At 53.4% G+C, this 22,021-nt stretch overlaps 3 protein-coding genes across 3 annotated transcripts; 1 reads left to right on the forward strand and 2 right to left on the reverse strand.

Moving 5' to 3' along the window:
• Window positions 1-2,631: 2,631 nt before the first annotated feature.
• PIGX (phosphatidylinositol glycan anchor biosynthesis class X) lies at window positions 2,632-8,661 on the reverse strand. Its single transcript, XM_064435673.1, has 6 exons — window positions 8,406-8,661; window positions 7,736-7,799; window positions 7,215-7,347; window positions 5,462-5,675; window positions 4,153-4,253; window positions 2,632-3,184 (listed from the first exon to the last, which is right to left on the reverse strand). The coding sequence occupies exons 1-6, from the start codon at window positions 8,644-8,646 to the stop codon at window positions 3,041-3,043; spliced, it is 897 nt and encodes a 298-aa protein (XP_064291743.1). The 5' UTR covers window positions 8,647-8,661; the 3' UTR covers window positions 2,632-3,040.
• On the forward strand, window positions 8,634-11,426 carry CEP19 (centrosomal protein 19). Its single transcript, XM_064435674.1, has 3 exons — window positions 8,634-8,759; window positions 10,009-10,170; window positions 10,897-11,426. The coding sequence occupies exons 1-3, from the start codon at window positions 8,645-8,647 to the stop codon at window positions 11,256-11,258; spliced, it is 639 nt and encodes a 212-aa protein (XP_064291744.1). The 5' UTR covers window positions 8,634-8,644; the 3' UTR covers window positions 11,259-11,426.
• On the reverse strand, window positions 11,183-20,592 carry NRROS (negative regulator of reactive oxygen species). Its single transcript, XM_064435672.1, has 4 exons — window positions 18,788-20,592; window positions 17,994-18,104; window positions 17,439-17,562; window positions 11,183-17,206 (listed from the first exon to the last, which is right to left on the reverse strand). The coding sequence occupies exons 1-4, from the start codon at window positions 18,817-18,819 to the stop codon at window positions 15,248-15,250; spliced, it is 2,226 nt and encodes a 741-aa protein (XP_064291742.1). The 5' UTR covers window positions 18,820-20,592; the 3' UTR covers window positions 11,183-15,247.
• Window positions 20,593-22,021: the final 1,429 nt, after the last annotated feature.

The following is a 22,021-nucleotide window of genomic DNA, read 5'->3' on the forward strand; positions in this document are numbered from 1 at the left end:
CTGCTCCCTCCAGCCTCAGGGAGCCCCTCAGAGCCCCCGGCACAGGGCTCACAGCTCTGTGGCAGCAGCAGGACACACAGAGCTTTCTGTGCTGCCCCTTCCAGGTGGAGACGCAGCTTCCAAGAGATCCGGTAGGATCACAGCGTGTATGTGCCCTCAGGGCTTCTCCCGCAAAATTCCCAGGGGCTATTTCATCTTCCATGATTTCTCCAAGCTTCCATCAGCTCCTCTGTGCACCCCAGTTTGAAACAAGACCCGATTTTCCTCGTGGAAGGAGCAGCACACTCACCAGGCAATTCCTCTTCCCCAGCTCTCAGGAAAAGGATCCATGGACACCCCAATCCTCCCTGCAGGTCCAGGCACATCCCAATTTCCAGCTTGTGGGCTCCATCCAACACTTGTTGGCTGTATGTTCCCTCACTCTCCAGAGAAGCTCAGGGAACCACAGAACCCCTGTCCCTGCAGCTGTGCCCATTTTCCATGAACAGCATTCCCAAGTGACCCCGATCCGATCCCCCAGGGGCACAGCCGTGCTTTCACTTCTCTTCCCATGGTTGCTTTCCCCTTTCTGACTCAGCCCAGCCACTGCTAATTCACCTCTGCAACAGCCCTGGGGCAGCCACAGCAGGTTTGTGGCTTCACCCTTCCCTGGCCTTCCTCCCCATCCCTCCTCACCTCTCCGTGCTGCCTCAGCCTCCTACCCCCAGCCCCTCTCAGCTCCAGCTCCATTTGCAGAATCCTGACTCCCCTCCCTCCCTTCTGTCTCTCTCCCCAGGCACAGCTTTTCAGGAGGGTTTTTTCGTATTTTTCTTTTTTTGTTATGCCCATTTCTCTGTGATTCAGAAAGCCTTAATTCCCAACACACCCTTTAATGCCCCATCCCCTTTTCTTTCCCTGCTCTGATTCAGTCCTTAAACATATTAAGGATGGGGATGTTTGTGTCCAACCCTCCTTGTGGTGGTTTTTTGCCAAGAACTCCCGAACACCTCATTTCTGTCTCCAAAACTGTCAGAATTTTTGCACAGGACACAGCTCCTCCTCTGATCTCTGTGATCCCTCTGGAGCTGGCACTTGAATCCTCCTGCATGGCACACCTGCTGAATTCTGTGCTGCCTTAGTGACAGCAGTTTCTGCTCTGACAGAGAGATTCACTGGCAAATTCCTTTGTAATTAACACTGTTATGGTTATCAGACTTATTTACAGTTTGTAAGGAAAAAAGTGTCTGCTGTATTTATAATACAAGTGCCATGGATTTAAAAACAGCAAATATCTGCCACAACAAAAACCACCCCTTGTGAAGCTCTGCCATTCCTCTCATACTTCACATTAATCAGAATTAATTACTTAGGTTCACTTGAAAAGGTGATTGATGGCAATCTTGATATACACTTTACTTCCATATTTTTTCCACCTGCAATATTTTTTGTTTCGTTCCCATTCCCCTTCCCTAGGTTTTGTCAGGGAGATTGATTTAGCTGAGGGATTAAAAAAAATCCTGGTGTCAAAAAACAGGCAGTGAAATCCCGTTCCTCATCTCTGGCAGTCTGGGATGTTGCCATTCCAAGGGTCAGGCTCCAACCCAGAGTCACCACAGAGCACAGGAACAAACCCAGCTCTGGGAATGAAACATCCCACCTGGAGACAAGTGGCACAGCACTGGTCCCAGTGCTGACAGCCCAAATCTCTCTGATGTTTCCAGCCTCCCATGGAAGCAGTCACAAGGAATTCACTCTGCTGAATTCCAGCAGGAGAAAGATGCCCAAGGGACATCGATGAAAGGCTGCACAGGGAGCTCTTGGAAGGAATTTTCCCTCACCCCCTCACACACACACTCAGCCAGATTCCCTGTTTTGACTAATTTATTTGAGGTTTATCGGGAATAAAGTCTCTTTTACCGTGGGCTCCCAGTGCCACCTACCGACAGCTGCAGACAGCGCCTGAGCTCTGCTACTCCAGAGCCTCTCTGCTTCTCCATTAGGTAATTTCCTCTCCATTTCCTTCTATTTATCAACTGTCCTGGAGACTGAATGTACACCTCCTAAATATTTGATACTAGTCACTATCCTGTCCTTCACTTTCATCTTCCAAGGGTTTCTTTCCATTCGTGAAATAGGGTGAAATTTATTCAAATTTTCTAAACTCTTTCAATTCTGACCAGTTCAGCTTGGAGAAAAGGAGGCTCAGGGGAACCTTCAGAACTCCTGACAGGACATGGAACCATGTGAGGGTGGGGCTCTTCTCCCAGGAAACAGGGACAGGACGAGGGAACAGCCTCAAGCTGTGCCAGGGGAGGCTCAGGATGGATATTGGGAAAGGCTCCTCTTGGGAAGGGCTGCCCAGCCCTGGCACAGCTGCCCAGGGCAGTGGTGGAGTCCCCTGGAGGGGTTTCACAGACATGTGGATGTGGCACTTGGGGACATGGGTTAGGAGTGGCTGTGGCAGCACTGGGGGAATGGTTGGACTCAATGATCTTGGAGGGCTTTTCCAACCTTAATGACCCTGTCATTCTAATTAGGCCAAGAGCAGCCAAGCCCTCAGAGTCATTAGGATGGGAGAGATTATTGACATGTCCCAGGTAGGCACAGAATGTCCCTTCACAAACACATACATAACCCATCTGCACAACAAGATCAAAATTCAGAAATTTTAATGACTCAATAATGTTTTTCATACCCTTAATAACCAATCCCTGAGTACAGAAATACAAACACCTCTGCAAGAGGTAGCACTGCACTGGAAGCAGGGAATAGGAGCCCAAAACCCACTCCTGATTGTTGCCTCATTACCCCCAGCAGTGCTTTCAGCTTTTTGAAGCTTTTTCCCACTCTCCATCTGCTTTGGTTTTTGACAACACACCCAAAATGTCCTCTGGGCTGCAGAAGGCATTTGTAAGCACTATGAGCCAAAGGAACCATAACCCATTATGGGAGCCTTGCACCCCCAAGATATAACTCAGAGCAGAGCAGGATCCATCCAGGAGCCCATGAAAGCTGCAGCTGGCTGTGCTGGATGGAGGTCAGACACCCCACGTTCCTCAGGTCACTGAGAGAAGTGTCCATACTTGCAGGCAGCAGCGAGGATCAGGCCAGAGCAGAGCCCTGTGGTGAGCAGGGTCAGGGCACACACCAGGGAACTGTGCTCCCTGAGCCCCACAGGAACCCTCAGCATCAATTCCTCATATGCCTACAAAGAAAAATAAATATATAACACTCATTTGACCAGCTGTTTCTTTTTGACTGCTACTGAGAGGATGAGGAACCAGACCCTGATTTAATTAGCACTCAGCTAAAGCTTCTTCTGAGACTCAATATCAGAACCAGGATGGGGCATCTCCTTTTCATTCACAGCCACTGCTGCACTGCACAGCTCAGAAATGGATCTGCTGCCGTCTGTATCCCTGGATCTCTGCTCCCACTCCAGGCTATGTCTGGAATGCTGCAGGGAGAGCAGCTCCCAAGGTGAGCTCAGACCACTAAGGACAGATTTCTCCAAAGTCAACAACCATTTGGTTTTTTCATTGATACAGGAAGCTGCAAAATGTTTATGGACAACAGCTACAGATGTACCAGTGGCCTGCAGGTATCTTATATATAGGAAGGCACATGTCTTAGAACAGCAACAGATTATTTCATTATATAAACCAGTCTAGTTTCTGAATCTCTACACTGCTGTGACACTTTTGGACATCAAAGACAGTTGTTGGCCACACTAAAGATCCAACTTTCCTTGGTTTTGAATACAGTAAGAAACTTCATCTTTTCCTAGACACCCAAACAGGTAACAACCAACAAATAGAAGTGGCCTTTTTTTTAGGATGCTACTCCTTAAATCTTTGCAGTTTCACCATTACTTTAGCTAGATTATCATCTTCCACCTTGCTACTGGTCTAACCCAGTGTTGTAAAGACTTTTCTTTATTTGGCCAGTGACAAATATATCCTAGGATTCCAAGGAAACCAGTAAGGAAAAAAGAAAAGATCAGGAGAGCAGCCATGCTAAAGGGCCAGAAGAGCACAATCCCCGTAAACACAGCAGAAGGGCAGGATGACCCCCACTAAAAGCCAGTCAGAAAGGAAAAAAAAATTAATCCAGAAAGGTGTTAATTATAACAAAAAGGCAGCAGTTGTTAAAAAGAACCGAGGGAGAACTCACAGGTCTGTGTTTTGTGGTGTGCCACTGACAGGGACTGGTGGTGTCAGAGGAGCAGGGAGCATCCACTTCAGCAGGTTCCCAGCACTCTGCAGACAGCTGACCTAGAGAAGGCATTCCTGCATCACCAGGAGCCAGGCAGGATAAGCAACCTGGCCTGCAAGCTTTTTCCAAATAAGGGATCTTTTCTCCCAGAACAGCTCAACAGAATCTATTCCCTGGGAGCCAAGTGGTGAAACACCTCTGCATGGCCAAAGTGACAATGGGCAGTGTTTGTTGTGGACTTTACAACTCTTCCCTTCCTGATACAGGAGGTACCCAAGAAAGAATCTCACCTGTGTGGTATCTTGGCCCTTCTGTCCTTAACAGGGCAAAGAATTCCTGGTTAGCCTGCAGACCCCTCAACTTTAGCCATGTAGCTGGAATTTTTCCCAAAATAAGTAAGGCCATTTCTCTTCTTGGCCTCCTGTCAGCACACAAGAGATCCCCCTTCCAATACTTTAAATCCTTCCCCATTAATCATTAATAAGAAATGTTTTCCTGCTCATAACTAGTAAATGTGCCAGGAAGATTTAACACTCCTTTTTAAAGTGACTGGGTAATCCTGTCTGTCCCTATGCTTATCCCAGAAAATCATTGCTCAAATAATGCACAAGTAAAGAAAAAGCAGTTGAAAATCATTAGTGTGCTTGACTTGGCAGGAATGATTTTGTGAAGGGACACAAAATTTGTAACAAAAATACAGGATTTAGTTGTTCACATAAATTGAAATATTAATTGTAGTGGATATCAGGTTCTGGTTTCACCAGAGTTTGAGAGCCCAACCATTCCAAGCTTCAGGCACAGTTTCCTACATCCCCCCTTTACATAAAGGGAATGCAGCAACAGTGTCAGAAGCCACCTGAATACTTTGATTACTCTAAATAAGTGACAGTGGCTATGAACACACCCTGCACAGCTCCAGCTGCCATGGGAAAAGTCAGAGCAGGGAGTCTTTGGCAAACCAGGATCATGATGAACACGGATCATGACAACTGCCACGCCTTCCAAGAAGAGCCCAAGCAGCACAGGGGTACAGTGGCAGCAGCACAGCACAGAGCAGGCTGTGACACAGGGCAGGCTGTGACACAGGGCAGGCTGTGACACAGGGCAGGCTGTGACAAACCCCTGCTTTGGCCAGGCAGCAGCACCCAGCGAGGAAGACAACGAGGTTTTTATCAGCGCCTTCCGCTCACGTTCACACAACCACCCAGAGCTGCACCCCAACACAACCAGAGCTGGGACTGCCCACGAGCACCCACGAGGACCTCACCGTGGCAGCAGCAGAGCAGCAGCCCGGGGCTCTGCAGGGGCACGGAGGCGTGGGCCGTGCCCCGGGCTGGCCGGTGGTAGCGGGCGTGCACGGGCACGGCGCCGCGGAGGCAGCGGGAGCAGCGCGCCTCCGCCTCCAGGAACAGCAGCAGCACAAGAGCCTTGGCCGAGTACTCGGGGGCCTCCACGTCAATGGCAGCAGGGAACAGCACTGCCTGCAAGCAGGGAGAGACATGGGAGTGCTTGTGGTGCAAATCAAAAACTGTTTGCCGCCCTCGTTCTAACACTAACAGTGATTTTGTGGTCGGGATGGTCAAGTTGGGAATTCCAGCCTAAAGCTGTTCCAAAATACCTTTTCAGGACTGTCTTCAAGGAGTGACTCCTGTGTGGGAAAAGCTCACAGTGTCACTGTCTTGTCTTGGCAACGCTTTGTGTGATGACACGAGGCTTGACTCCATTTTGCTCAGAAGGCTGATTTATTATGTTATATATTATATTAAAATACTACATTAAAACTATACTAAAAGAACAGAGAAAAGAAGAAGAAGAAAGAAGAAGAAAGAAGAAGAAAGAAGAAGAAAGAAGAAGAAAGAAGAAGAAAGAAGAAGAAAGAAGAAGAAAGAAGAAGAAAGAAGAAGAAAGAAGAAGAAAGAAGAAGAAAGAAGAAGAACGAGAAGAAGAACGAGAAGAAGAACGAGAAGAAGAACGAGAAGAACGAGAAGAAGAACGAGAAGAAGAACGAGAAGAAGATCAGAAGAAGAAGAAGAAGAAGAAGAAGAAGAAGAAGAAGAAGAAGAAGATCAGAAGAAGAAGAAGAAGAAGAAGAAGAAGAAGAAGAAGAAGAAGATCAGAAGAAGAAGAAGAAGAAGAAGAAGATCAGAAGAAGAAGAAGAAGAAGAAGATCAGAAGAAGAAGAAGAAGAAGAAGAAGATCAGAAGAAGAAGAAGAAGAAGAAGAAGAAGAAGAAGAAGATCAGAAGGCTACCAAGACAAGAACAGAATAGGAATAGAATGCATAACAAAATCCTGTGACTGCTCACAGCCTTGGCACAAGGTGGCTGTGATTGGTCACTAACTGAAAACAATCCACTTGGACCAATGGCAGATGCACCTGCTGTATTCCACAGCAGCATGTAGTTATTGTTTACATTTCTTTCCTGAGGTTCTCAACTCCTCAGGACAGGAAAAATCCTAGCAGAGGATTTTTCGTAAGATATCATGGCTACATCACTGTGCCTACAGCCAAACCTGTGAGGAGTCAGCAAGGCCAGACCTGCACCCCAGGCATGCCAAGGGCAGGAGCTGCCCACAGCCCCTGCACCCATGTTTTACAGCAACCAGGCACCCCAGCAGACAAAAGGCACAGCCTGTGCACATCTCTCCAAGGTGAAGCACAGACTGGGCAGCAGCACAGAAAGCTGGGATGAAAATGAAGCTGGAGCTGCTCAGTGCAAACACACAGCACTTGGAGCTCCCCAGCACCTCCTTGGGGGTTTCCCTTCCCCCTTCTGAACCCCAGCCCTCTCACCACAGCTGTGGGGCTAAGAGAGGAGCAGCAGCTCCCTGGCACATCACCTGTGTGTGACAATACCAGCAGCACCAAGAGAGCTGAGCTACAAGAAGACACCAGGGAGATTATATTGTTTGGCACCTCCTTCCAGGAGTTAATCACCTTGGTTTAACGAGCCAGGTAATGACCAGACATTCCAAGTCCCTGCCTGACCCCCTGCCACGTCTCCTGTGTGGGGCCATTACCTTTGTCAGGTTGTGCTGCTGCAGTGCTGCCAGCTCGTAGGGATCCACGTAGACTCCTGGAGGCAGCTGCACCTGAGCTGCCACTGCACATCCTGCTGCATCCTCCCCCAGCTCCACCTTCACCAGCAGCTCCCTTCAAACAGCAGCAGGAGCAAAACATTCACACCCACACTTGACAAGAATCCCAAGAGACATTTCTCAGAGGAGATGAGCTCCCACACCGAGTGCAACTAACTCTGGTCACACTTCCCTGTCCAGCCTTCTCAACCTCAACCCCACAACCACGGCCAAAATGAAGTTTCACTTCTTTGTGAATGTCTCAGAACCACCAACGGCCTCCACAGAAGCTTTAGAAAGGGGGCTCCTATTTTCCCTCCTGTTAATTAATCCCTTGATGCTGTTAACACATTCCTGACAGGTGCCCAGGGAGCTGACACAACTGCACAGGGAGAGAAGAGCAGCTTCTTGCAGCAGGAAATGCTGTGGCACGCTATGCTGAGGGAGGCAGGGGGAGGACTCACCTGTGAAACCCCTCGTTCAGCAGCTCCTGTGTGACAGTGGTGCCCCGGCAGGCTGCCTGCACATCTGAGGTGACACAGAGCCCACAGTGTAACAGCACAGCCACCGCAGGGGCTGGAAAAGCTCCATAACTCATGAACACCTCATCTGCAAACCCTCTCCCAGAAGAAGGGAAGCACTACTTGGCTGTGACCAAAGAGCACAAGAGGTTTCCTGGTTCACTGGCCAACCATAGTTCCCAAATCCTGAGTCACAGGGTGGTTTGGGTTGGAAGAGACCTCAAAGCCCATTTTTTCCCAACCCTCAGCTTTGGGCAGGGGCGCCATCCCCAAGCCCAGGGCACTCCAGGTCTGTCCTTGAGCAATTCCAGCCGCAGCTGCTCTGGGCACGCTGTGCCAGGGCCTCACCTCCCTCACACGGGAGAATCCATCCCAATAACCCACCCACCCCTGCCCTCTGGCAGTGGGAGCCATTCCCTTGTCCTGTCCCTCCGTGCCCTGTCCCCAGTCCCTCTCCAGCTCTCCTGGACCCCTTTGACACTTGGAAGGGGCTCTGAGCTCTCCCGGCATCCCTCCCTTCTCCCGGTGAGCACCCCCAGCCTGTCTCCGGAGCAGAGTGGCCGTGCCCTGCGCACCCCGCCCTGCTCTCCCGGCGGTTCCCGCGGGCACTCACGGAGGGCGCAGAGCAGCGCGCCCAGCCCGGCCCCGGCCCCGGCCCGCACCGCGCCCCGCCGCCCGCCCGCCATGCCGCCCCGCTCCGCGCGGGCTGCCCCCGGCGCCGCCTGACCGCGCGGGGCCCGCGCGCCCATTGCTCCGCCGTGCTGTGTCCCGCAGGCGCAGGTGAGGGCAGCCCGAAAGGGGCCTTGGCGGAGCGGGCCTTTGCCGCTGGGGCTCGGCGGCGGCGGCGGCGCCATGGCAACCGGCCGGGGAGGCAGGGCCGGGCCGGGGGAGGAGCGGGAGCGGGAGGAGGAGGAGGAGGGAGAAGAAGGGGAAGAAGGGGAAGAAGAGGCTTTCTGCGCCGCCCGAGGTGAGGGGACAGGGCGAGAGGGTAAGGGAGACAGGGAGTTCCCGGAGCGGGGCAGCGGAGGAAGGGCCTGGAGCCTCTGGGTGCCCAGGAAAGGCTGAGGGAGCTGGGGCTGCTCCGCCTGGAGAGGAGCCCCAGCTGAGAGGGACCCTCAGCCCTGGCTGGCCCTGGCTGCAGGAGGGGCAGAGCTGGGCCCAGGCTCTGCTCCAGGCTCAGCAATGGCACCAGAGCCACGGGCAGGGCCTGAGCCCAGCAGTTCCACCTGGACACGAGGAAGAACTTTCCTGGGCAGTGACAGAGCCCTGCACAGATCCCAGAGAGGGTGTGGATCTCCTCACTGGGGATATCCCAGAGCTGGCTGCACACAGCCTGTGCCCTGGGCTCTGGGATGCCCCTGCTGGAGCACACGCACCCACTGCGGTCCCTCCCGGTGCCGCCGGGGCGCTGCTGGAGCCCCGGGGCGCGGCAGGGCCGGGCCCGGCCCCGGTTACCGGAGACACGGAGGCTCTCTGCCGCAGGTCCGAAGGGCTGCTCGCCTTTGTGCTTCTCGTCTTCGTGGAACCCCGGGATGGTTCGGGTTGGAGGGACCTTAAAGCTCCTCTCGTTCCACCCTCTGCCATGGGCAGGGACAGCTTCCACTACTCCACGTTCCTCCAAGTCCCCACCAACCCAGCACTGGAAATTTTCCATTTTTAAGGACATTACTGCATGTTCAAACTCCTTCCTGTGTGATTTTTTACAAAGGAGGGAGTGTTTCCAATTCTGCCTCCAAGCAGCTTTTCAACATTAATGCAATTTTTCTTGATGTGGAGAAATACATTGGTTTTTGAGGGTAAAATATGTCACTTTGCCTTACTGCAGTCTGCAAACCATCTTAATGTTTGACATATTTTCACTCATTTAAAAACAGTTTTTATTTGTTTTAAACCAATAAAAAATATTTAAACCAATAGAAATATTTAAACCAATAAAAGTATTTAAATCAATAAAAATATTGGGTTTTAACCTATTTATGTTATTCAAAATAAAAGAAACACCTGTACTCAGTGCTGTCCACTGAGCTGGGAACAGAATCTGCAGCAGATCTGGATTTTTAAGTCCCCTCTAATTTAATTTCATAATTAAATTAGAATGGGCTTTAAGGCCCAGTCTGACCCAAAGCACTCTGGGGTTCTGTGGTTTTGCTGAACTCCTGACACAAAGAGCAGCACTGAGAGACTCAGCCACCTCTTTCCCTTCCCCTGTTCCCCAGGGAAAGCTGCTGCAGGCTCTGATGGAGGCAGGATGCCTTTCAGTGCACAGAAATGTGGGATCTGCTTCCAGCCCCCGTCCATCATCCTCATCTACAGAGACAACAGCCAGGACAAGACTCGCCAGCGCATCATGCCCGTCAGGAATTTCTCCAGGTTCTCAGGTGAGGGGCGTTCACTCCTGAGTGCAGCCATTCCTTCCTGAGTGCAGCCATTCCTTCCTGAGTGCAGTCGTTCCTTCCTGAGTGCAGCCATTCCTTCCTGAGTGCAGCCATTCCTTCCTGAGTGCAGCCATTCCTTCCTGAATGCAGTCGTTCCTTCCTGAATGCAGTCATCCCTTCCTTCCTGAGTGCAGTCGTTCCTTCCTGAGTGCAGTCATTCCTTCCTGAATGCAGTCATCCCTTCCTTCCTGAGTGCAGTCATTCCTTCCTGAGTGCAGTCATTCCCTCCTGAGTGCAGTCATTCCCTCCTGAGTGCAGTCATTCCTTCCTGAGTGCAGTCATTCCCTCCTGAGTGCAGTCATTCCTTCCTGAGTGCAGTCATTCCTTCCTGAGTGCAGTCATTCCCTCCTGAGTGCAGTCATTCCCTCCTGAGTGCAGTCATTCCCTCCTGAGTGCAGCCATTCCTTCCTGAGTGCAGCCGTTCCTTCCTGAGTGCAGTCATCCCTTCCTTCCTGAGTGCATTCACTCACTCTTTGCCCAGCTGCATGCAGAGCCCGTTGGCAGCAGTTGTTGGCAGGGGCTGTGCTGGGGTAATGCTGCCTCTGCCAGGAGCCCAGGGTTCCATCTGAGCCTGGAGGGCCTGGAGAGACCCCCGGGGAGGGTTTGGGAGGGTTTGTCAGTGGGAGGAGGTTGGCTGGAGCTGCAGGTGCCTGTGCTGGCTCTCCCCAGACTGCAGCAGGGCTGCCGAGCAGCTGAAGAACAACCCTCGGCACAAGGCCTACCTGGAAGGGGTCTCGCTGCACCAGCTCCAGAAGCTCTACAGCTTGCTGAGAGGCCATTTGGAAGGACACAGCCTGTCTGAGAGCTTGGAAAGGTTTCATCAGGAAGAGACCATTGACCCAGAGGAGGATATGAACAAACTGGATGATAAGGAACTGGCCAAAAGGAAGAGCATCATGGACAAGGTCTTTGAAAAGAACAGGAAGAAGAAGGATGACCCCGACTTCGTTTACAACGTTGAGGTGGATTTCCCACAGGATGAGCAGCTGGAGTCCTGTGCTTGGGACATGGAGTCAGATGAAGAGATCTGATTCCAGACAAAGACTGGCAGTTCAGAGACAAATCTCAGCGTCCCAGCAGAGAGAAGAATGCCATCATACATTGGCTCAGGAGAACCCAAGGTGCCACAGCAATCCCAGGCCTAAGTGAGCTTTGTTTAAGAAGCCAGACTTGATTAAATAGAAACTGCATAGCTGAAACTGTTGGCTAGTTTTAGTCTTTTCCTCCATAAAAGAATTTTAAATTATTTAATCTTTCAATTTTTTACATTTTAGTCAGCTTGGGCTGAATATGAAACATTAAATATTCATGTCCTGAGGACACTGTTAAAGCTGTACTGTACAAATAGGGTGATTATTGTTGCCTGCTGGGAAGTTAAATATGTATCAGTCATTCTGGATAAATCAACTCTGCATTGAGAATATTGCTCTCACATTTCCCTAGCAATGCTTAAATCTCCAGTTTTAGCTTACACAAAAATAAGTCCTTACATGTAATAGAATGAATATCTTGAAAATGAATTAGTCTTAAAAGTACTTTTGAAAACACAGTGATTTCAAACTGCTGCAGTGGGATGGTTGGGTCCTTACACTCCTGGATGATGCTTCCTCATAAGTGCTCAGTTCTGGGAGAATGTGCTTAAAGTATCTGAAAAACCAGAGTGGTAGAAGGTCAAAGGCTGGGGAGGGTTCTAGAGTCAGACAGACTTGTCCCACCAAAGGTTTTAGTCCAGCTGTCTGCCTTGGCTGGTCTCTACAGATCAGTCCTGTTCTCATGTAAGAACTGGAGGACTAAGATTAGGATTCTTTGGGAAATTTTACAACCCAATTTTACAACTGAGTTTTGGCTTTCTGAACCCAGGCAGCTGTGAGGGCTGTGGGTGAGATGGGCCTTCACCCCAAACTGAGGGGCCTCAACAAACTGCTGCCTGACAGAACTAAGAGGAGTGGCTGGAGGAGCAGCTGGAAGAGCTCTCCTCCTCCACCCCAAAATGAATCACTGCTGTGAAAAACATGGAGCAAGTGTCAGTTAAATCACAGTGCTTTGCTGTCACTAGAAAGGACGAGGGAGCTCACACTTGGCCAAGGGGGTCTTCAGTCAGGAGAGAATTGAAAGCTGAGGCCTCACTTGCCAAAATTAAAAGAATGTAAAGGCTGACTCAGCTCTCCGAGGACAGGAAAGGGTGTGCAGGGGTCTGGCACAGGCCTTGCCTCAACAACATAACAACACAGAAAGGTCTCCCACTTGGGAGGGACAGGGCCCCTGGGAACCTCTCCTCCACTTCCAGCCTGCCACCAGCTTCATCCTGACCAGGACACGGCCTGGGCATGGCCCCCTCTCCAGTGAGGGCTGCATGAGGCCAAAGGAGTGCCTGGATTGTGAGGTTCCTGCTGGCCTGTTCCTCCAGCCCACCCCAGACCTTCAGCAGGGAGCCATGTTGGTCTTCCCAGTTTGGGATCCTCTGGGAACTTGACAGGAAGGCTCTTCACAGCCAGCTTTAGGTCATGCATGAAGACATGAAATGGGACAGATCCCAAAACAGCCCCCTCAGCAGCCTCCTGGCAGAACACATCCCACTGGCCACAGCCCTCTGCACTCCACTGCCACTGATCCTGACCTGCCTGCTGCCCACCCACCCAGACTGTGACATCTGCATTTGTATGGAGAGCACTGTGGGACTCTGTGTCCAAAGCCTTGCTGAGGCACAGGGAACCCACCACTCTCCCCTAGCCTACACATCCATCCATTTCATCCTGAGGGGAAAGCAGGTTGGGCAGGCATAACTTAGCCTCAGCAGTCCATGCTGACTTCTTCCAGCCCCTCTTTTTCTAGAACTCCAAACAAAGAACATTATTCCATGGTTTTCCCAACATGAAGGTTCCTGCCCTGTTGCTCTCTGGGATGGCCCTTTGGCTGTTACTGAAGCTGGGTGGGACCCTTGGGTTCTCCAGTCACCAAGAGCCTTCCCTGATCACCACGGCCTTGCAAAGATGCTGAGAGCAGCTTTGTAAGGACACCTCAGAAAGTGGAATCTCCTCTTGCTGCCCCAGCATCCCATTCACATCACAGCTCCATGTGAGCCATGGCTTTCCAGGCACCATCATGAGGGAATGTTGAGTGTCCCCATCAGCTCCATACAATTCAGAATACCTCCTTTTTAGCCATGCCCTGGGCAGTGCCAGGTGCTCGGGTTCCTCCCTGTATGTTCTCCCACAGCTGCAACCCACACCCCACACCAGATGGAGCAGGAGCACTGGCTGTGGAGCTGGGGAAGGACACACATCCCCCTTCCAAGCCCAGCCCCAGGGAGAGGGGAGCTCACAGGGGCACCTGCTCACCCTGCCAGCGGGGAGACTCTGGAATGCAGCTGGGGGGCAGTGCAGGGATGTATTTATAGGTCACTGCTGTCCCCCAGGGTGCAGCTTACGGGCAGAAAGAAGGATTGAAATAGGCTGAGGGATTCCCCAGTTGGGGCCTGCTTTGGTTTTGGCTATTTCAGTCTAAAATAGAGGCAGAAAGTGATCATTTCCGAGCCAGATCTGACAGATGGGTTTCCAGAGCCTGTCCTGCTCTCAGCCCAGTGGAGCTGCTGCTGCTCTAGCAGGGTCTGACCCATCCATCTTCCAGCCTTGCACAGCCACCAGCTGCAGCAGGCTCCCCCACAAGCCCAGTCCCACACCCGTGCCTGCCCTGCTGCCAGCCTTGGCTCCCCTGCCTGCACCATCCCTGGCATCCTCCCAGCTCCTGGGCATCTCCCTCCATCACCCCACAGGACAACTCCCCTGGGCTTGAGCCCCAGCACACCCCACATCACCGACTACAATTCCCACTCAAACACTGCTGCACACTTCCCTGTGCCCTGTTCCCATTACACACGTTTCACTAGAAAAATGCCAACAGTGCCACAGGAATAAAGCCACTCCAGTTCTCAGAAGGGCTTCTGAGTTAGCACAAACCACCACCACTTCTCCTTTCCCCTCAGTGACCCCCGAGGAACAGAGCAGCACTTCCCCAGGTAGTGCTTGCTGCTCTGGGAGAGGCAGAGGTGCTGTGAGCAGAGCTGGGTGGAGGAAACCCCCGGGCACTGCCCGAGGGAGCAGGGCTTGCACAACATGGAGGAAGGATTTCTCTTGTTTCCTTTGTATGTTTAATCCAGCAGTCACTGGAGAAACATAAATCCATGATAAAATATCACTGAGGGATGTAATTTACTCTCCTGCTTTTCAATCGATATTTCCTGTTGTTGCAACCTGGGCTGTTTCTAATGCACTTTTCTGACCCAGACTGTGACTTGGTGAAGAAACAACACCCCAAAATGTGTCTTTCAGCCCTGCTGACAACGCCTGTCTTTATCAGCACACACACATGGTGCATGATCAGGGTTGCCTGCGAGTTTGGCAGTGCTGGCAAAAGCAGTGTGGAAAGTTGTGACTACAGAGACCCCACAGCACCCAGGTGATGTTTGCTCCAGCCTGGGGCACTTTGTGGAGGCTGGTTGCAGATCTGGAAGACATTTTGAATTGGCTACAGGTGGGAATAAATAAAAGGAACAGCCGGAAGGTGGGTGGGGAAAGCAGTGGTGGAGAAAACTGTCACAGAATCCCAGAATGGTCTGGGTTAGAAGGGACCTTTAAAACCCATCTGGTTACAACACCTTCCTCTAGATCAGATTGCTCCAAGCCCACTCCAACCCGGCCTTGATCCACTTCCACAGACGGGGCATCCACAGATTTTCTGGGCAACCTGTCCTTTCAGCCAAGGAATGTTTGATGTCCTGTCCACTCAGCTCTCACCAAGACCAGCTGAAGGTTTCTGCTGAAGACATGTTCCTTGAGGATTCCCAGTGCTCCATCACCAGACACAGCCCTCACCCTTTGGGTACCATTAGGGCAGCTCTCCCAGCACCTCCTGTCCTGCATCCACCAGGTTTCCATCTCGACCACCTTGGAGGGGTTATCACCTGTACTCTTGGCCACCCCCTGTTATTGACTATTCCCAAGCCCTTCCTCTTCCTCAGCCATTAGTAAGGGCTGGACACCCCACACCGGCTTTTCACCATTCTCAGCAGCTTCTCCTTGACCACGAGCAAGACAACAACGAAGGCCACCAGGAGCGTCAGGCAGGTGGGCAGAGCCAGCACCAGGTAGAGCAGCGCCAGGTCGGCCTCGTGCCAGCGGCAGCCCTGCAGCACGGGCTGGGGCAGCGCGCCGGGGCTGAGCGCGCGGGACCCGTGGCTGCAGGTCACCTCTGGCCCGTCGGGGACGCGCAGCCCCTCGGCCCGCTGCAGGGCGTCCCACCAGCCCAGCGTGCAGCAGTTGTAGGGGTTTCGGCTGAGGTAGAGCTCCCGCAGGCTGCTCCCCAGCGGCACTCGTGCCACGTCCTGCGGCAGCGCCCGCAGGCAGTTGTCCCGCAGGTCCAGGCTGCGCAGCCTCAGCCTGACCAGCGAGGCGGGGAATGCAGCCAAGCAATTTCCGGAGAGGTCCAAGCGCACCAGGCTGCTCAGGGCAGAGAGGTCCACGGCGGTGGAAGAGAGGCTGGTGTTCCTCAGAGACAGCACCTGCAGGGTCAGGACAAGGTCCTGCAGCCACCCCGGGTCCCCGGACAGCAGCTGGCGGTTGTCAGAGAGGTCCAGATGAACCAGTGATGTCCCCTGGAAGGGACGGCCATCCATCCCCTGCAAACCACAGCCAGCCAAGGAGAGGTGGGTCAAGGTCTCCACACCCCTGATGTCCACGCAGGCGAGACTCTCAGCCTCACCTGGCTGGGGACAGAGGTCAACCCGGTTGTAGCTGAGGTCCAGAGTAGTGATCTTCCTGGTGCGGGTGAAAATCCCGGGAGGAAGAGCCTGCAGCCTGTTGGTGCTGAGGTTAAAGAGCTGCAGGCTGGGCAGGATGTCCCCAGCGCCCACCTTCACCCCCAGCTCCACCAGCTGGTTCTGGCTGAGGTCCAGCTCTGTCAGCATGGCCAAGGGGTCCTCCTCCGACAGGTGAAATGACTCCAGGCAGTTCTGGTTGAGCTTCAGGTGGGTCAGAGAGGGCATCTGGGCCAAGAATTCATCTGGCAGGCCCCAGACTTCATTCTGGCTCATGTCCAGGAGGCGCAGGGAGGAGAGGTTGCTGTGGCAGAGCTCGTCCCAGAGCCTGACTGTTGTGATGTTGGTGGAGTTGCCATCAATGATCAGGAACTGCATGGTGACGTTGGCCAGGGAGGTGCCGTTGGGGAGACGCTGGTAGAAGCTCATCCTGTTGTCCTGCAGCAGCAAGGTGTGCAGCTTGCTCTTCTGGGGCAGCACAGGGAAGAACAGGAGGCGGTTGTGGGACAGGTCCAGCACCTCCAGCTCAAAGAGGTCATCAATTTCCAGGGTCAGAAACCACTCAATGACATTGTTGCTGACGTTGAGCACCCTAAGCTGGGTCAGGTCAAACCCCACCAGACACGGGAGGTAGTTGTAAGCTATGTTGAGCCTCTGCAGCCTCTGCAGCCCTTCAAAAGCATTGTCAATCTCAAAGATGTAGTTCTTCTCCAGGTTCAGCTCCAGCAGCTCTGTCAGGTTTGTGAAGGTGGATGAGTCCAGCCTCATGATGATGTTTCTGGCCACAGACAGGGACTCCAGGGAAGAGAGGTTTGAGACCAAAACTGATACCATGTCCTCCCTGAGCTGGTTTCCAGCCAGATCCAGCATCCTCAAGGCCGGCAGAGCAGACAGAGCAGCGGCTGTCAGCGAGTAGTTGGTGAAGAGCAGGTTGTCTGTCAAGGAGAGCACCTCCAGGCCTTGGCTGCTGAGGAAGGCACCGGGCTCAATGAGCTCCAGCCTGTTCCTGGTCAGGCTGAGATGCCAGAGCTGGGGATACAGGAGCAGAGAGGCATTGCCCAGGACCTGGATAGTGTTGTCATCAAGAAACAGCTCCTCGGTATCGCCTCGAAGGTTTCCTGGGATGGAACTCAGCCATCTGCCAGTGCAATCCATGATGCTCTGCACCTGAAGGAAGAGGAGGATATATAACACCACTGTGGGAGACAGGAGATGAGGAGGGAGAAGTCTGGGGAGTACAGTAAGGGAGGAGGAGGTGGCTCTGGTTGTAGCCTTGGCCCACGAGTCCACTCCAAGCCAGTAGCTGGGATGGAGAAGGTCTGGAGATGCTGAGCTGCCTGGGCTTTGCCAGGCAGGACCAAGCACTCAGAGGGGTGAGGGTTCACAAAAGAGGACTTACAAGCTCACAGCTCCCAGGAGATGGTGCCCAGGCTGCGTCCATCCTGCTTCCCCATCCCACAGCCAGGAGGAGAAGAAGCAGGGAGACACCAGGGAGCGGAGCCTCCATCCCAGTGGCGGCACTCCTGTGGAGAGGGAGGCAGAGGGGAGGAGGTCAGAAGCTGCAAACTGTTCACCCCAAAAGGCCCAGGTGACCTGGGCCACCATGAGCTGCCCGTGGAAGAAGGGGCACAGAGCCTTGGCACTGAGCCCACCCACCCCAGCAGAAGCCCTCGTGGGGCTGCCCCAGTTTGAGCCTGGAGGCAGGGGGAGAGCAGGGACAGGGGTGGCAGCGCACAGGGGGAAGGCACCATGGGTGCTGCACAGCTGCTCGTGAAGGCCACTGAGCTGCATCCTTCGAGCAGGGTGTCCCCCAGCAGGGCTCCTGTGCCCCCTCTTGGTATCAAACACTCCCAGGGGACACCAACCCACCCCCCAAGTCCCACAGTGCCCATCCCTGCTGGGGATGTTCCCCAGGGAACAGAGGCTGTCCAGCAGGAGCTGCCCCGTTACTGACCTGGTGGGAGCGGAGCTGACGGCATTTGCATCTGGGGAAAAGCTGAAACTCAGGCAAATGAGCAGTGAGGGCTCAGCGAGTGTTTGACACACGGCACTTTCACAGCTGCCACTGCATGAAGGAGAAACAGGGTTATTTTGGGCAGCCCAGGTAGCCAGAGCCTCGCAGCACAGAGGGAGCAGGGCATGTCCTGGGCTGTCTCCTTCCTTGGCACAGCCGAATTGTTGAGCTGGTGCCTTATCAAAGCAGGATTTATTACTCTGGGGGAGGTGGAGAGGTAGTCCCTTTCCCCAGGCTGCAAGTGACACACTGCACCTTTTGCCCTCTTAAGTTCTTGGAGTCCAGCAGCAGCTCATACCCAGACACAGTGGCAGGAGAGGGACCCTGCTGTCCTGGACCTTGGTCCTTGCTGCACCCAAAGACCACGGTTTTGGTTCTCTGCAGAAACTCCCACTTTCCTTCACTCAGCTCAACCTTTCTCAGCTACTTTGAACACCAGAAGCACCTCCATCCTCCCAGTGCTCCCTGGAGCTGGTGGGATGGCACCTGGCCAGCCAGGAGAGGAGGCAGCAGCCCCAGCAGGAAACCCTTGCCCGCAGCCCTACACCAGAGCCCACATCCAAGAGCTCTGGGAGCTCCCAGGGTGCTCCCCACGCTCCACACCAGCCCCGGCACGAGCCCACGCAGCCACAGCTCTTCGAGCACGGGTGTTAGTGACACCACGGGTCCCCAGACTGGCACAGGGAACCCCCGTGGTGTTTTCCCCATCACAGGTATCGGGGAGCAGTACTCACCATGTGGAACAGCACCTGGGCTTTGGCACCATCCATCCTGCGGCCCCTCAGCTGCGCTCAGGGGGGTCCTGGGGACAGGGGTGACCCGCGGGGTCCGTGTGCCACCCACAGGGTCTGTGTGCCACCCTGCAGGCCGTGTGCCACCCGCCCTCTCTCTGAGCACCAATTTAGGCTTTGCGGAAGGAGGCTGCAGCGGAAACTGCAGTCACATGGAGCAGCGAGCGCGGCCCTGCTCTCCTCACCCAGCACAGCGCTCCCAGCCCGGGTCATGCACTCACCCACGGCAAGGAGGAACCACGGGGCCCAGCAGGCAGCCAGGGGTACAGGGTGTCACACAGCTCCTGGGGACGAGCCCTGCAGGGTGACTCCTCTACGCAGCAGAACCCTCACTTGGGGTTTCAGCCCACAGAGATGGCGACCGGGGGTGGCTCTGCCCTGCTCAGCCACGCCATCACTCCTGCAAGGTGGAGAAATGCCACCCCTGCATGGCACCTATTCCCCTTGTGTCCCTCCAGACCCCTCTTGCCTCCAGCGCCCAGCTCAGGGTTTGACAGGAGCCCAGGGATGCGTGTCCTGTGGGGGAAGAAGGTGCTGTTATTTCTGCTGCATCCCAAGCCAAGGCTGGACATGTCCTAGATGTTGAATCTCCAGTAACTTTGGGAAGCCAGTGCATGTCCCTCACCTTGTCCAAGTGAGATTCAGGACGCTCTTATCCCCCTGCTCTCAGACCTTTGGGTGTCCTGGGGCTGCTCAAGATTTCAGCAAACCCAGCACCCAGGGCCCAAGTCAGAACCACCCACACTCAGGACCTCCTGAGTGCTAGTCCCTGTGTGAAAGTCAGCAGAAATGGCTCTTCCTGCAGCTGCCAGGAAACAAAGATCCACATTCCCAAGGCAATATGCTCCTCCTCAGCCCCATCTGCCCCTGCTCTCCACCTCCCCACCCCATGTCTCCCCCTTCCCACGGTCCTCACACATCCCCAAGTCCCCAGCAAACCCAGCCTCTGAGGAGGAAAACTTCACCCAGATCTACCTAGCTGGGAAAGGGTTCAAAACTATGGAGAAAGGATCCAGCCCTGCAGCAGGACCTGTCTGGGACCAGCAGGTCCATGCTCCACATGCCATGTGTTCCGTGGTGCCCACGGGATATTTGCAGAGTTGGGAGATGAACTGCCCGACCACGTGGCCTCCAAACTCCTGAAACCAGCAAAAATGATCAGGGAGATAATTTTCTTGCCTTCCCCCTAAATTTCATTTCTTCTCTGGGAGGAGGCTGACCAGTCCCTTGTCACTCACAAAAAAGCCCTGTGGTTTCATTTCCTCCATTTTCAAGGAAGTTTGATGTATAAAAATCAAGAAGGAGAAGAGAGAAGCGAACAGGAGTTGGCAGAAGCTCACAGAAGGGCAAAATTCCCATGGCATTGCTCAAGGGCACACAAAAGGCTGAGATCAGCTGATGACCACAGGCTCCTCATCCCAAACTCTGCCACGAGCCCACACTCAACCCCCTCACCTGGTGCTTGGAGACACGGGATCTGGCAAAGCTGTAGCACTTGGGCATCCTCAGCCGTGACCACACTGCACCCTCTGGATCAGCAGGCTCTGGGAGAGATGAGATTCCTTCTGATGAGATTCCTTTTTGTGGTGCCCTGGGCATCAAACCAGCTTCCTCCTGCAGCCCAGCAGGAACTGGGAGAGGAAACAACCTCCTTCATCCCCATCCCCAAAGCCAGGGCAGTGTAACCCCCTTCCCCAGCAGCACCATGGGCTGGCAGAGCCCCTCAGGGCCCATCCAGGTTTCCCCCACGCTGCTGTTCCTGGAAAGCAGCCCCACTTCAGGGCTGACCCCAGGGCTCTGTGCTGGGGCATCAGCAGTGCTGCTGCTCTTCACACTTTCCCCACATCCTGCAGCCGGATGGCTCTGAAAAGCTCCTGAAGCTGCTGTTGGTCCCCTCCTTTTCCTCCCCTCACACCCCCACCCAGCCCTCTCAGTAAGGATTTGATGTGTGCTTTGAGAGGCAGTAATTTATTTTTTAATAGCAGCAGGGATGGGGACTGAGCTGCCAGGAGCTGCTCTGATCAGCCCTTCAGGAAGCTCCAGTGCAGCTCAAGGGCCCGGGGGGGTTGAACTGAAGGAGATTCAGCTGCTGGGAGCCATGTCCAAACGTGCAGCTGCAATTCCTGCAGCTGTAGGAAACAACTGGGAATCCCCTTATGGTTTTACACCCAGTGAGCTTCTTCCGTTCCTCCCACCTCCTCCTCCTCCTCCAAACAATCTTTTTCCCTTAACAGCCTTCAAATTGTCAAACACAACCCAAGAGCAAAGCTGTGATAAGAGGGCAGGCTCCTGGCTTCTCCTGGAATGCACCCAGCACAGGACCCTTGGGAAAAGGGAAACGGCAACAGGAAACAGCAATCCCATCACTGAACATGTGTTTTCCTGCAGGAAATGTGATTTATTCCCAAGTGGAAGCACCAAAGGGTCACTCATGGTTCACACAGCAGCAGAACCTGTTGAGTGGGGGAAAAGGGAAACAGAAATATTTCTCCATGGGCTTCCTTGACTCCCACTGGGATGGAAAACTGACAAGAATTTAAGAAATGGTTCTGCAAGGGATGATGATGCTGCAAAGCATCATTAATTTAATTTATTTTCTTTAATCACCTGCTTGGGATAAAACAAGCCTGAGGTCTCCTGTATCTCAGGAGCTGCCAGCAGCAGTAGTTGCCTTTAATTTAAGAGGAACAATGAACACAAAAAAGAAAAGAGAATTTGTTCCGTGGGCAAAAGAGAAAAGCTGAAATGGACAGCTTGATGCCTGAAGTTTAAACTTGAGCTCTGGAGTTTCTTCTGGCTGAATTTCCCAATGGGAATTTCTCTCCAGGGGTAGCCAGGGATGTGTCCCATCCCAGGATGGTGCACTGCTGTACAGGAGTGTGGGCTCAGAGCCCCAGAGCTGCAGCAGGGCTGGAGCTCTGCAGGGAGCACAGCTCCCCTGGGGCAGTTCCTGCAGGGAAAACCAAGGGCAAAACCCAAGGATTTATAATCAGCCCCAAAACCAGCTTTTCCTCCAAGCTGTGCCCGAACAACCTCCCTGCTGCTTTACCTGGGTCCAAGGAAAGGCACGTGCCAGCTCCTGCATCTGTCAGTAAAGCTCCAGGCTCTGGTTTTGCAGTGACTTGTGTGTCTGGGAGCCCCTGGAGCCCCAGCACCCTCCTCTGGGAGAACACTATT

The sequence above is a fragment of the Passer domesticus genome, chromosome 11 (assembly GCF_036417665.1).
Source record: "Passer domesticus isolate bPasDom1 chromosome 11, bPasDom1.hap1, whole genome shotgun sequence".
Lineage (NCBI taxonomy): Eukaryota > Metazoa > Chordata > Aves > Passeriformes > Passeridae > Passer > Passer domesticus.